This window comes from Zootoca vivipara, chromosome 16 (genome assembly GCF_963506605.1).
Source record: "Zootoca vivipara chromosome 16, rZooViv1.1, whole genome shotgun sequence".
NCBI classification, from domain to species: Eukaryota; Metazoa; Chordata; class Lepidosauria; order Squamata; family Lacertidae; genus Zootoca; species Zootoca vivipara.
The window spans coordinates 41,542,828-41,558,092 of record NC_083291.1 but is presented as its reverse complement, the minus strand read 5'-3'; the positions used below and the strand labels follow the sequence as shown (position 1 = coordinate 41,558,092).

At 44.7% G+C, this 15,265-nt stretch overlaps 1 protein-coding gene and 1 long non-coding RNA gene across 12 annotated transcripts in view; both read left to right on the top strand.

Annotated features, from left to right (window-relative positions):
* The window catches only part of MBD1 (methyl-CpG binding domain protein 1), an 83,217-nt gene that overhangs the window by 32,961 nt on the left and 34,991 nt on the right, over positions 1 to 15,265 (top strand). For 4 of the 11 annotated variants that reach the window (XM_060269118.1, XM_060269121.1, XM_060269116.1 and 1 more), the window contains 5 exons: positions 5,131 to 5,181; positions 5,564 to 5,632; positions 6,069 to 6,146; positions 7,468 to 7,533; positions 9,675 to 9,731. In XM_060269118.1, coding sequence (XP_060125101.1) covers positions 5,131 to 5,181; positions 5,564 to 5,632; positions 6,069 to 6,146; positions 7,468 to 7,533; positions 9,675 to 9,731 — 321 coding nt within the window. The remainder of the gene's footprint in view (positions 1 to 5,130; positions 5,182 to 5,563; positions 5,633 to 6,068; positions 6,147 to 7,467; positions 7,534 to 9,674; positions 9,732 to 15,265) is intronic. The other 7 variants (XM_035140559.2, XM_035140554.2, XM_035140552.2 and 4 more) reach the window with 6 other exon arrangements.
* On the top strand, positions 9,738 to 13,831 carry LOC132591273 (uncharacterized). Its single transcript, XR_009556883.1, has 2 exons — positions 9,738 to 10,625; positions 10,852 to 13,831. It is a non-coding gene; the product is annotated as an uncharacterized LOC132591273 (long non-coding RNA).

Genomic DNA, 15,265 nt, shown 5'->3' with positions numbered 1-15,265 from the left:
ATCCTTTGCTGTTGCTCAAGGCTCAGGTGGCCTCAGTGGCTCTGAGTGCCTTCCATCAGCTTCAGCTGGTGGCCCAGCTAAGCCCCTCTCTGGACACTCTGGTAACTTCAAGGTTAGGTTACTGCAATGTGTTATATGTAGGGCTGCCTCTGAAGGCAGTTCAAAAACTTCAGCTAGTGCAGAATTCAGTGGCCAGGTAGCTTACATCTCATACTGATCCTGGTCCAACTTTACTGGCTACCAATTAGTTTCCAGGCCCATTCAAAGTGCTGGTTTTGACCTATACAGCCTTAAACGGCTCAGGACCACAATACCTCAAGGACCGCCTCTTTCCATGTGAACCTACCTGGTCCCTGAGATCATCTGAGGCCCTCCATCGTGCTCCTCCTCATTGAGAGGTCCGGAGGGTGGCAACACGAGAACGGGCCTTCTCTGCAGTGGCTCCCCATCTATGGAATGCTCTCCTCAGGGAAGTTTGCCTGACACTTTCATTATATCCCTTTAGGCTCCAGGCAAAAATGTTCCTTTTTAACCAGGCCTTTGTTTGATTTGATTGACATCCTATGCTCTTTTAAAATGTGTGGTTTTTTGGGTGGCAGGGGGTATTGGGTTGTTTTTATTTTGTTTATATAGTTGCTGATATAACCCGTCCTACCTAGGGCTACTAAATAGCCTTTAAAAAGTGGCTCACAAAGGCATCTAAAAGTAAAGTGGTGACAAATTCTACAGGTAGGGTAAGGATATATATTTGTTATAGCAAGAGGCCTATTGAATTCATTGGATGGCTTTGAGGTGTTGGGGCATTTAATGAATAAATATTCACTCCTTATCCCCTTTGTGGGAGTTTACTGTATGAAGCTTACATCGACGTTGCCTCAAATAACTTACAACAGCAACTATGAAATGCTGGCTCACTGTTCCACGAAAGAACAGATCTTTTATTAACGGATGCTTTTATCATCTCCAGTACTATTACAACTGTTGAAATGAAGTGGCCGACATTGTGTATGTTACTTGGACAAGGAAAGATCAAAGACTTAAATTGGTTGCTTTCACTTTCTACTTTCCAATATCCCTTTCTCCTTATCTGTGGAGTGAGTTCCTCAGAAATACTGGCCTTGTATTTTGAGACTTACTGTTGCCCTGGGCAAACTGTCTATGTAGCCTAATAAATTTTAAACAGTTTCGTGCAGCTGCATATTGCTGGGGAAAATCAAAGTCACAGGCAAGCTTTCTTTTGGCGGAATCTTGGTTACTGCTACTCCCCCCCCCTGAGGAATCCTTGATAGACTATGAAGGAATCCCATATGGCTGGGGTGGCCAACTCCCAAGAGACTGATCTACTTTCAGAATTAAAATCTGGCGGTGATCTACCCCCATTTTGGAGGGTTCAGCTCTAAGTTGTTGAGCTTTTTTAGGGAGAAGGAAAGGGTGTGTGTGACCAGATTTGGTAACCTTTTTGGGGGGAGCACTGCCCAAATACTTTTCTTATGGGGGACAACAGAAACTTTTAGAGATTTCTTGGGAGAGAGTTGCATAAAAGCACTCACAAACTCCTTTACCCACTCCATTAACCTACCTATCAAGATTTCTTAAAACATACATGCCTTCATCCGTTCTTAATATGACACCTGCATCACCATTTTGGTAACCAACTGTTTGATACCACGCGAGTTCTGTGTCAGGGCCAGCTTCAGGGAATCCTTAAGGTGCTCATCTGTCATGTTTGAACGTTGCATACTCTTTGTCATTTTTAAATATGAAAATGCAGATTCACACAAATAAGTAGAACCAAAACATGAGTGTAAAATTTCACTGCATCTTCTCAAATTTGGAAATTTCTGTCTGGGCACAAACTTCCAAAACAATTCTTCTTCTGCACGGGCCCTCAGAAAAATGTCATTTTTCAGAGTTAATATCTCATTTTCAAAGATATTTTCCACAATGAGTAATTTGTACTGATAGTGACAGCAATTTTTTTAATGTCCAAATCAGATTTGAATGGAAATGACATGTACTCTACAATTCAATTTTTTTGAAGTCGCCAAATCTTTTTTCTAACTCCAGAATAACCGAACCAATTTCAACCACATATTTCTCTGTTTGAAAAACAAAGTCAGGATTCCCCCCCCCCCCCGATGGTCCTGCATATTAGGAAAGTGATCAAAAATTTTGATTGTAAGATCAGCCATCATTAGCTTAAATTTTGTTTTGTAGGATGAAACTATTTTAATCATGTCACCAATGCATTTACCTTTACCTTGTAGCTCAAGGTTCATATCACTAAGTTTACCTGTGAAATCAGGAAGGAAAGCCAGATCAAACAACCACTCATCATCTTTTTAAGGGGGGGAACCCCAAAGTTGTTGTTGACTTTTTTTTAGGGATCTGACACCACACTTACACATTATCGCTGCTTGGGAAAAGAAAACCTCAATATTTAAGCTACATAGAAGGTCTACCCTTTGAGTAGTGATTTTAAAAAGAAAGAAACAGAAGACACAACCTATACATACAGTTTATTCTATCTCATTTTCTGAACTACTGCTATCATTTTCCATTGCACTAACACAGTCACACACATACTGGTAAGCTCTGTATCAGAAAGAGGGAAGGAGCTCTCCCTGCAATTGCCCATGGTTATTGAGCTTTTTTGTGGGAGAGAGACAAGAGTTCTTGAGGGTTTTGTTTTTTTAGGGGGAGAGCTCTTTCTTTTCTTTTAGGCTGGCAATCACTAAAGAACCCACAATCTACCCGGGATCTACCAGAAACGTCCTGGGGATCTACCGGTAGATCGCGATCGACCTGTTGGCCATGCCTGCCACATGGTATAGTAACTTTTTTTACTCCATGCTTCGCTTTACTTCCAAGGATACTCAACTTCTGGATCATTTAGGATGAGTTGGGATCTCCCCTTTAAATATTATGGCATACGTTGAAATTCCTGACATAACCATCAATTTGATGTGATCCATAGTTGGTCTCTCTGCTCTGAGAGCAACATTAAAAAGGTAAAGGAACCCCTGACAATTAAGGCCAGTCGCGAACGACTCTGGGGTTGCGGTGCTCACCTTGCTTTAAAGGCCGAGGGAGCTGGCGTTTGTCCGCTTCCGCAGTTTTTCTGGGTCATGTGGCCAGCATACTAGCCTGCTTCTGGGGAAACCAGAGCAGCGCACAGAAACACTGTTTACCTTCCTGCAGGCAGCCTAAATATGTAGCAAACGTAACACAGGAATGAGCCTAACCTCCTTCCTCTCCCATCCCAAACTCACACATTTTCTACTGTCCTGCATTGGCAAAGCCATGAGGAGGAGATCCAAACATTCAGTTTTATTAATCACAGATTAGTAGGTTGTCCAAACCTTTAACTATAGCTTAATCTTAACTATGAAGAGAGGAAACAAGCCAGCTTCATAAACTATAGTTTGAAGTAGGCTTGTTTCTATTAACCATAGTTAAGATTACAGTAGTTAATTAACCATACAGTGGTATGGTTATCACAGAATACAGTTCCTTGACAATTTCTTTCTTTCTTTCTTTCTTTCTTTGGCAGTTTCTAGCCTTTATGGCTGTGAAATCTATCTATCTATCTATCTATCTATCTATCTATCTATCTATCTATGTGGGCATTGAGCACGCAGAGGTCACAGCCTTTCTCCGTAACCGCTGAACCAAATTGCATCAAATTAGGACAAAGCGTACCTTGCCCATCAGTGAGAGATCTGACATAATTTTTCCCCAAAAAACCACAGCTTTCATACCTTAAATACCGTAGTGATTAAACGCAAAAAAGTGGCGCACAAATTAGACATCACCAGCAAAAGCTCTGAAGACTCCAGCAGCATCCAATAGAAAGGCAGATTGCACGCTGTCACCAGCAAAAGCTCTGAAGGGTGGCACCATATAATGACATCATCAACCAAGCAACTGAAACCATTACCAGGCCCTAGGCCCCTGCCAGGCTGCTATGCCCTCACTAGACCCAGGGGGGAGAGGGCAAGCACCTGAATCGCAGGCCGCAGCACAGCCTTTGTTTTATGTAGGCCCCTGCCAGCCGCCAGGCCCCCACTAGGCCCGGGGGGGGGGGGATAACCCACAGCAACGCACTTGGGGGCACGGCAAGGGGGCACTTTCTTTCCCCAGTTTAAGTCCTAGGATATTTGCAGTGGCCAGTTCCCCCCCTCCCGATTTACAATCTCCTACCTTCCCCTTGCCACTTCCTGGGTTTTTTATGGAACCGAACAGCTCGGGCGCTTCGGAACCCGCCTTCTGTTGCTACGGGGCTGTGGGTCTTCACTATTTGACCCCCCCCCCCGGTCGGGATTATTAAAGTAGTTCTCTGGGTTCACCTACTCCAAAATTAGAAAATTCAAATAACAAACACACACACACACACCTCCCAAAACACACAACACCCAAATCATACAATACCCACCAAAATAAATAACAGCCCCAAAAATAAAATTAAACAATAATAACCTCTGCTTCTCATGTTCTTATTTCCAATTTTTAAAATTTAAATATATAAAAATGTTCACGGTGCGTGCGCAGGGGCCAATGTATGGCGATACAGGGGGGAGGGGACAACACTCCCCGGGGAAAACAGAGGGAAGGGTGTCCTATCGAAACACAGGGATGAGCCAGGGGGTTGGAGGGAGGAGGGGCGGGTTACGTCATGGATTGGGACAGGGTGGGGGGAATCACAGGGATGACCCACAGCAACGTGTGGCCGAGCCAGCTAGTTATACATGACTAGTTATAGCATTTCAGGAGGAGGGGTAGAAGGTCATTGCTCTTTGCTCTCAAACATGATAAGGAAATACTTAATATTAGATAAAACAAGGGATGATGGAAATGTGAGTAATGTGCACTGTTTATACATGTTGCCAGATTCTGCTATCCTTGATGAGAACGGTCACTTTTCATGGTCAGTGCAGAATTAACCACACCTGGAGACTGCTCTCCCATCTTCTGGGCCATCCCTCTTCTAGAAAAGGCTTTAGCTTGCTCTGTGAATATTCTGCTTGCCCTTCCTGTCGCACACACCCTTGGGTTGTGTGTTTTGAGATTTGCATTGATCTCCAATGGTGACCTGTAGCTCTGGTACTAACAATCTCTTGATCCTTTCAGAAAAAAATTCCACCCAAGAAAGATGGCTACAGCACGAAGAAGCTTACAGTAGTAAGTCCCTCCTGTGTTGCCTTCTCTGGGTTTGACCTCTCTTAGTTGATTCCATTCCTGTGGATGGTGTGCTCCTCTATTCCAAGCGCCTCTCTTGCCAATGGTATGTTTTCCCCTCTTGTTCAGTCATCAGTCAGTCATGGGGAGGGCCTGCAGCTTGGCAGGCTAATGTAGCGAGCAGCAGCAGGCTGATCTCATGTTCCTCTTTTGATGATGGCTGGACTAGCTGGTGTGTGGTTAGCCATCAGGTGTGATATGGAGACCTTGGGCATGACTTTCTCTGGGTCTGTATTTGTTCTTGGTGTCTCCTTTCCGCCTCATCCCTTGGCAAGTGGGTGCTGTGCCTGATGGCCTCTTCTGTCTCTTTCCTGCTTGACACCAGGAAGTCCTCTCCACAGAGGAGACCTTTACGCCAGCACGGCGCCAGCAGAAGAAGTCAGCACCTGTGACAGTGAGTGGTACTGAATCTGCATGCAGCTCAGGATAGAGGCAAGAATGTGTGACTGCACACAGTCCATCTGATATTGGACTCAAGTTCTCCCCCCACCTCAAGTCCACATATCATGAGCCTGGGAGTGGTGCGTGTCAGAATGCCCAATTGATCAGACAGATAATGGAGAGTTTGATTTATGAACTGGGTAGACCTGGATTTCAATGCCTGCTTGGCCAGTAAGTTGATTTTTTTGGTCTGTCATCTTGGAGGGTTGTTAGGATAACCTAGGATATCCCTCTCATTTCCTTGGATGATGGAACACAATGGTGTGTTTTTTACCAGTAATCTTTTAGGATTATATGCCTGGTGTCAGAAGTCCTTCCTCATCTCTTAGCTTTGGGTATGCCTTTATCTGTTCCTGTATTTCCCCCCTCTTTCCCCCTGTGCTTGCCAGGATGGGCCAGCTCCCAAGGTACAGCGGGCCCCAAGGGGACGCCACAAGAGGCTGTCAGCTGCACCACCAGCATCCACAGTGAGTGGGGAACGAGACATAATGGAGGGTCTGAGCTGATGTGATTGGAAGGCCTGCAGAATGTCGGCATGCGCTTGCCTGGTCTCCCATTCCGTGCTCATTTGGGATATTAATAATAGGAGGAAGACTTGTCAAACCTACTGCTAGCTGGTCACCGCCATCGCATTACAGTGGTACCTCGGTTTATGAACACAATTGGTTCCGGAAGTCTGTTCATAAACTGAAGCGTTCATAAACTGAAGCGAACTTTCCCATTGAAAGTAATGGAAAGTGAATTAATCCGTTCCAGATGGGTCCATGGCGTTCGTAAACCGAAAATTCATAAACCGAGGTGTTCATAAACCGAGGTTCCACTGTATTCAGTGAGAGACTGAAATGCAGTTTACAGTAAAGCAAGTTTGGCTACGCTGTCCATAATCTGCAAATGTGGTGTGCTGTGGCTTCCTCCAACTGGATCTTAATGAAAGAATGAGAGCAAATGTGGCCAATCTTCTTTTGGCAGAGCGTGCTGCAGGATGATGGTGATACGCTACTGCCTTCTGCATTAAGCATGTGCCTCTCCTGATTCTCGTTAGTTATATTCCTAGAGTGCTGAGCTGGAGAATAGGCCCTGGCACAGCACTGGAGGGGCAGGCAGGAGTGCAAGCTTGCAAGTAGAGGTGAGCATAAAATTGTTGGAAGGGATCCTAAGGGCCATCTAGTCCACCCCCCTGCAATGCAGGAATTTCAACTAGATCATTCCCAACAGATGGCCACCCAGCCTCTGCTTTAAAAACCTTGAAGAAGAAGGAGAAACCTCTCATGGGAGTCTATTCCACTATCCTGCAGCTCTGACTGTTGGAAAGTTCTTCCTGATGTTTAGTCAGAATCTCCACATTATAGCAACCAAGTACGCTAATAATCTGTGAATTGTTATCATACTTGGTTGCTATAACTGGGAGTAATTTATGGAAATTTATAGAAGCAGGAAGATTGAGTCAAAAAGCCGAGGGAAAATAGGCACAATTTTAAGCTCAAGAAGCAATCCAGAAACACCTGGATCTTACTCCTTCATTGTATCTTGCCTGCATTAGGCCTTCACTTGAGGCTTTTGGTTTTTCCTGCCCCAAGACTGATATGAGATGCAACATACATCTCTTGAGTTTCACTTTCTGCAGTTCTCCATTTTTGCAGGAAGCTGTCCTCCTTTGAAAAAGGTGTCCTGTTTCTTCTTTCTCCTGGACTGAGCTTTCAGGCTGGGTCTGCCTCTGATGACTCTGAGCATGTGGGGATATCTTCACTCTTTCACTTGCTTTCCTTTCTTCCTTTCTTTGGCTGCCAGGATGGGCCCCTTCCCAAGGCCCAGCTTGCTGCAAGCTGCCATCGTCGAAAGCGCTCTGCTACCACAGTAAGTGGTTTGATGCTGGATCCTACAAAAATGTTTGTGTTGCAGCACACATTTTTGTGGGTCATGTGGGTATTCTGTTAGAGCAAAGATGCAGCTGCTCTGCTAGGAAGAAAGGTTGCAGCGTTTGGGCCTTTTTAGTTTAGAGAAAAGGTGAGTAATGGGTGACGTGGCAGAAGTTTATAAAATTACACGTGGCATGGAAAAAGTGGATAGAGAAAGCTTTTTCTCACTCTTGGGGACATCAAGTGAAGCCGAATGTTGGAAGATTCAGGACAGAGTAAAAGAAAGTACTTATTCACACAGTACATAGTCAATCTGTGGAATTCACTTCCACAGGAATCAGTGATCGCCACCAACCTAGATGGCTTTGAAAGAAGATTAGACAAGTTCCGGGAGGAGGAGGAGGAAGAGGAGGAGGGGGGGGCATCAATGACCCTCTAGCTAAGATGGCTGTAGTCTCCTTCCACAGTTAGAGGCAATAATGCTTTGAAGACCAGTTGCTGGGAATCTTAGGAAGGGAGAAGGTCATTGCTTCCTGCTTGCAGGTTTTCCACAGGCATCTGGTTGGCCACTGTGAGAACAGGATGCTGGACTAAATGGGCCATGGGTCTGATCCAGCAGGCTCCTCTTATGCCCATAAGACGTGTTTCACCACCATATGTCAATAAAAGTAAAATACTTGGGTTGAGGTGCAGTTACTGTATTTTTCGCTCCATAAGACACACCTGACCAAAAGACGCACCTAATTTTTAGAGGAGGAAAGGGGGAAAGCCCTGGTTTTTTTGGGATCAGCTCAAAGTTGTGCAGCTTCTTTTGCAAATGGGAAAAGCCCCGTTGTTTTCTTAGCATCTGCTCACAGTTGTGCAGCTTTTTTGCAAAGAGGGAAAGCTCCATTTTTTTGAACATCAGCTCAAAGTTGTGCAGCTTCTTTTGCAAAGGGGTAAAGCCCCGTTGTGCAGCTTTTTTGCGAAGGGGGAAAGCTCCATTTGTTGAGGATCAGCTCACAGTTGTGCAGCTTTTTTGCAAAGGGGGAAAGCTCCATTTGTTGAGGATCAGCTCAAAGTTGTTGAGCTTACCTTGCAAAGGGGAAAAAATCCTGTTTTTATGGGGTTCAACTCACAATTCTGCATTTTCTTTAGGAAAGGAAAGGGAGCCATTTCTACAGTTTCCAGACAGATAATCTAATCAGCCAGTCACATGTCAGCTGGGGAAACACAACAATGGAGGCCTGGGCAAGGGGCCGGGAAGGGAGCTAGCGTCTCTTATCTCCCTCCCAGATCTCTTGCAATCAGCTGCTGAGCGGGTTCCTTTAAACACCCTCCTCCCCTCTTGTTAGCCTTTAGCTCTTTCTAAAAAACAAACAAACCAAGCACAATCTGCTTTTTGCCCCTGGGCAATTCGGCTCCAGGGACCACGCATTCGCTCCATAAGACACACAGACATTTCCTCTTACTTTTTAGGAGGACAAAAGTGCGTCTTATGGAACAAAAAATATGGTAATAGGCATATTGTGTTTCTTCTCTGATGCTGTCTCTGCCAAGGGGTAGGTGACGTGTCTGCATTGACTTATAGACACGACCGCACTGGATTTTGGCTGTAGACATATGTGTGTGTTAACAGCAATACCCATGCTGAGTACTTCCCATATGGGCTTATGCCGTCCCTACTGTCCTAATTTTAAGCTTTACTTGGGTATTTGAATCCAGGCTTTGACCATTTTGTTAGCTATTTGGCTGATCTTTCTGCTGAGAGTGTGGGGAAATGCTCTTTGCCAATGAGCCTGGGATGAATTCCACTACAAATGACTTCCAGTTGCAGAACTTTGGGGAGTTCGTGTGTCAGATTGACTTTAAAGTTTTGCAGAGCATGCAGACTGAGTTGCTTGGTTTGGATGGTTTTTGCCATGCTTCCTTCTGATGTTGGTCCCACAAACATTTCATGTGGTTGCCTCTTGGGAATGGGCACAACTGTGATTTGAATCTCTTTGCAAATTATCTGAATTTGACCAAGTTAGGGAAGCCTGTTCAATCATGCCTCTCCTGTATTTCTCTCAGCTCTTCTCTTCTAATTTTATGGGACTTTCCAAATGCAGAACATTTCTGTTTACTCACCGCACCACCTCTTTGTCTCCCTTTTTCTAGAAATGGAAACCCACCATGGAACGGGATCCTGGAGGCATCCCTACAGTAAGACAAAGGGTAAGTAGGCAACAGGGAGCTCTGTCTTACACAGTATAATGGTGGACCTTTCTGTCTCACAGCTTTAGCAGTCAACTATATCAGCTTGGAAAGTATCTTACACAAGTCTAGACCAACCCGCATACATTATTTTGTTTGAATCCTGTGTCCAGTTCTGGGCACTACAATTTAAGAAGGATGTTGGCAAGCTGGAACATGTGCAGAGAAGGGCAACCAGGATGATCAAGGGTCTGGAAACTGAGCCTTATGAGGAGCGGTTGAAGGAGCTAGGTCTGTTTAGCCTGGAAAAGAGGCGACTGAGAGGAGATATGACAGCCATTTTCAAATATCTGAAGGGCTGTCACATGGAAGAGGGAACAAACCTGTTTTGTCCTGCTCCAGTGGCTAGGACCCAAACCAGTGTTTAAATATGATAGCCATATTCAAATATCTCAGAAGTTGTCCTGGAGGGTAGGACTTGAACAAATGGCTTTAAGTGTTTCCTGCTTGGCAGGGGGTTGGACTAGATGGCCCTTGTGGTCTCTTCCAACTCTATGATTCTAAGTTACAAGAAAGTTTCCAGCTAAACATCAAGAACTTTCTGACAGGTTTCAACAGGTTTACCACTCCTATCAGCCCATCACCCATTCCCATCACCACCACCCCCCACCCTCTGAATATACATAAGGGTCTGGTGGCTTCTGTTTCAGTGTATCTGATGAAGTGTGCATGCACACGAAAGCTTATACCAAAATAAAAACTTAGTTGGTCTTTAAGGTGCGACTGAAGGAATTTTTTTATTTTGTTTCGACTCAGACCAACAGACCTACCTGTAACTAGAACTTTCTGACAGTATGACTTGTTTGACAGTGGAACAGTCTCCCTCGGGAGGTGGTAAACTCTCCTTCCTTGGAGGTTTTTAATCTATTTTTATTAATTTTCCAATTAAAACACAATTATATCACATCCATTATTCCAAATTATACAAATCCATATCAATTAAACCGAATATTATGCCAAATCATATAAAATTTTGGAGTTCCCATGCTTCAAAAATTGGGGTTTTCTCGCAACTGTCTACTGCCGTCTTTGTTCTAAAGTCCAAATAGTCACTCATAATCCATGATAATCCACCTTGGAGGTTTTTAAGCAGAGGTTGGATGGCCACCTGTCATGGATGCTTTAGGTGAGATTCCTGCATTGCACGGGGGTTGAGCTAGATGACGCTTGGGGTCCCTTCCAATTCTACAATCTATGACACACACAAGCTCTACATTTGTTGTTGTTTTGTTAGGATTCTGGTCTGGCTCAGCATACTATCTCTTTTTTTAAAATCAATTTTTATTAGAGTTTCACTTACAAATCAATCATATCAAACCAATTATTCCTAATTATACAAATATATATCTATTAAACCAAATATTATGCCAAATTATAACATTTTTACTTCCCCATGCTTCAAATTCTGAGGGTTCTGATTATCAATAATTGCTGCCATTCTAATCAAAGTTCCAAGTTCTTTCCAACCCTTTTAATCCAACATAGTACAGATCTTTTCTAACAGCCTCTGAAATGTTTTCAGGCGAGATTTACCACAAAGCCTATGTTTCTGTGAGGATTTTTCTGTCCAGCTTCCCCATAAATCATTGCATTCTTTTTCCAGACTGGGATATTTTCCAAGCTCCACCCAGTTTATCACGGATAGACACCACCTTAAAGATCCAATAAGTCATGTCCAGGCTTCTGCTCATTAATTCCTCTGGTTGTGGATTCGCAGTCTTTCCAGGCAGGGTCAGCCAAATCCAGATACTAACACACATCTTATGGCAAGCCCATGGCTCCCCCCGCCCTTTGACTGCTTTCCACTCCCCGGCCTCCATTTTTAGCGAGCTCAATTAAAAGTGCGTCACAAGTTGTAAATCTTCTTAAAACCGTCCACAAAGAATTTTAACAAGCTCCAGCTGTTGATATAACCACCTTAGGGAAGCTTTCATCTTACAGGCTTATCTAAACAAATTCAAATAAATCCTCTATTGCAGGGGTCCCCAGACTTACCGGGCTTTGGGCCGGAGAGCAGGGGAGTGCGCGCGCAGCGGGCCGGAGGGCGGGGGAGTGCGCGCCCGTGCGCATGCGCACACGCACACGGTCGGAAAAAATCACCGAAAATCGCTTGTGCGCATGCGTATGGGCCTCCCCCGACCCGGAAGTGCATCGGAAATGACCTCTTCTGGGTCGGGAGAGGCCCATACGCATGCGCACAAAGCATTTTCGGCGATTTTTTGCCGATTTTGAAGATCGCCGCCGCGCAGCGCGCCGTAAGCGGCCGGCGGCAGCGGGTGGCGGGGGTTGTCGCGGGCCGGATTGGGAGGCTAATTGGGCCGCATCCGGCCCGGGGGCCGTAGTCTGGGGACCCCTGCTCTATTGTATATATTTCAATATCCACACAATTTATATTTTTATAACTTCTCGCTTGTTCTAGGTACTTTAGACAGTCCATCCAGGGAAGGTGTTAAGTGTAATCTTGAAACATAAAAATAAAAGAGTTCATTTCCCTTTCTGTTCGGTCCAACGTGGTATTTTCTTTCTTTAATACAATATTTCCTTGACTCTTTTATCACTCAAAGGCTGAATTTTCTGGCAGTGTCCTCCTCCTCTTCATTTGAAGCATGTCCATGAATTTAAATCCAATTATTCCTCTTAAATCTTGGACTCGTGCACAAACAGGGTGGCCTCCAGGAGTTCCGGCCCCCACGGGTGCTCGGCCCAGGCCCCCCCTGAAGGGTCGGAGTGGGTTAAGGGGCATTCGCGGGCCAGCGGCCCCTCCCGTCATCCCGGGAGGGTAGGGAGACTGTCTGCTCCCCAAGCAGCCGCCAAATTTCCCTGTGGGAGTCAGGAGAGATGTTGCGGGTCAGCCATTTCTCCCGACGAGCACGAGCGGAACCCTGGCTCAGCACACTATCAAAGTAAGGCTCAGGGGGGGAAATAAAGGTTAGGTTTGATAAGGTTTTTTTGTGTGTGGTGGCAGCATCAGGTTGTGTTTTAACACCTCATATCAGTTGCTTACGCTGTTCCTTTGTGGGATGAAGATAACACTATGCATAAGGTTCATCTTCAAACAGACTCCTAGTCTCTGTGATTATCCAGGGGTGATTTTGAACCAGCCACAGATTGCTATATAGAACGCAAGTCAACCTATCCTTGCTCAGAGGTCAACCGTTCCAAAACAAGGCAGGTAGAGGACGTTTCTGCTGTCTGATAAATGAGTAGGAAGGGTAGGAGGGAGAGACTTTAACAATTAAAACTGGAATAGGTGAGGCTTGTAATTTTTATGCGAAAGCCTTTTAAGAAAAAGTGAATTTGGGGCATTGATTCAGAGGCAAGAGGGATATGTATATAATGTATATATAATAATCTTTGAAAATTTCTGGAGAACAGGCAAAGTCCCAGCAGACTGGAGGAGGGCAAATGTTGTCCCTATTATCAAAAAGGGGGAAAGAGAGGACCCAAACAATTACCGTCCAGCCAGCCTGACATCAATACCAGGAAAGATTCTAGAGCAGATCATTAAGCAAACGGTCTATGAGCACCTAGAAAGGAACGCTGTGATCACTAAAAGTCAGCATGGGTTTCTGAAAAATAAGTCATGTCAGACTAATCTGATCTCATTTTTTGACAGAATTACAAGCCTAGTAGATGAAGGGAACGCTGTGGATATAGCCTATCTTGATTTCAGCAAGGCCTTTGACAAGGTGCCCCATGATATTCTTGTAAAGAAGCTGGTAAAATGCGGGCTAGACAATGCTACCATTCAGTGGATTTGTAACTGGCTGACTGACCGAACCCAAAGGGTGCTCATCAATGGCTCCTCCTCATCCTGGAGAGTAGTGACTAGTGGGGTGCCACAGGGTTCTGTCTTGGGCCCAGTCTTATTCAACATCTTTCTCAATGACTTGGATGATGGGCTTGAGGGCATCCTGAGCAAGTTTGCAGATGACACCAAATTGGGAGGGGTGGCTAATACCCCAGAGGACAGGATCACACTTCAAAAAGACCTTAACAGATTAGACAACTGGGCCAAAGCAAACAAGATGAATTTTAACAGGGAGAAATGTAAAGTACTACACTTGGGCAAAAAAATTGAAAGGCACAAATACAGGATGGGTGACACCTGGCTTGAGAGCAGAACATGTGAAAAGGACCTAGGAGTCTTGGTAGACCACAGACTTGACATGAGTCAGCAGTGTGATGCAGCAGCTAAAAAAGCCAATGCAATTCTGGGCTGCATCAATAGGAGTATAGCATCTAGATCAAGGGAAGTAATAGTACCACTGTATTCTGCTCTGGTCAGACCTCACCTGGAGTACTGTGTCCAGTTCTGGGCACCACAGTTCAAGAAGGGTACTTACAAGCTGGAACGTGTCCAGAAGAGGGCAATGAAAATAGTCAAAGGCCTGGAAACGATGCCTTATGAGGAACGGCTTAGGGAGCTGGGTATGTTTAGCCTGGAGAAGAGAAGGTTAAGGGGTGATATGATAGCCATGTTCAAATATATAAAAGGATGTCATATAGAGGAGGGAGAAAGGTTGTTTTCAGTTTAAGATTGGTTTGTAGCACAAAGCATCCTTCGGCAAATATCCATCGTGGCAGCGCAAACTCAAGCAACTGACTATGTAACATCTGGGTTTTCATCCTGGAGTAATACCCTGTTTCTCATATTTTAAGACATACCCATAAAATAAGCCATAGCAGGATTTTTAAGCATTCAAGGAATATAAGCCATACCCCGAAAATAAGACATAGTGATAGGCGCAGTAGCAATGCCGGCTGCAGCAGGAGGAGGAGGAAAAAAATAAGACATCCCTTGAAAATAAGCCATAGTGTGTTTTTTTGAGGAAAAAATAAATATAAGACATGTCTTATAATATGAGAAACACGGTAGGGAGCAGCTGAGTTCTTCTGTACCTCCTGGGAATTTGTGCAGGATAGGCAGGATAAACCTGGCTCGTATGTCTACAGTACTGGCAATGTAAAAAGGCTTGTTCTGCCCAAAACCACATGCGTATTCCTCTCCTTGTATGGTGTCTTCCTATAATGGCCTTCTTGAATGGCTGAGGGGAGAGCCTATCAACAGGCCAGAGTGAAGGCCCTTCACTGTTTTGGGATTTCAAAGTTGGTTATGTATGGCATTTGGGAGGTGAGGCATCTACTGGTTTCACTGATTAGAAATTTTGGGGACCTGACTAGGTCTGCTTGACGTTCTGTGTCTTCCACACCCTGTTTAATGGTTTTTTAAGCTTGTTCATGCCCCATGTCAAGTAAGATCTGTGGGTTGTAGCCTAGAGTAGTCATTATATTTTTCACTGCTCATTTCCATGTCGATTGGAAATTGTCCTTAATAGTCAGGGGAGCAAGGCCGCTCGGGAAGAAAGATAGTCTCAACCAGTAATTAAGAGTGGCGAGCCACACTCTGGCCTTGAGTCTTATGGATCCAGTTTCAAGACTTTTGGTAGCATTGGAGACGTGTTTAGCACTTGTAGAGCAGATCGTAATAATTT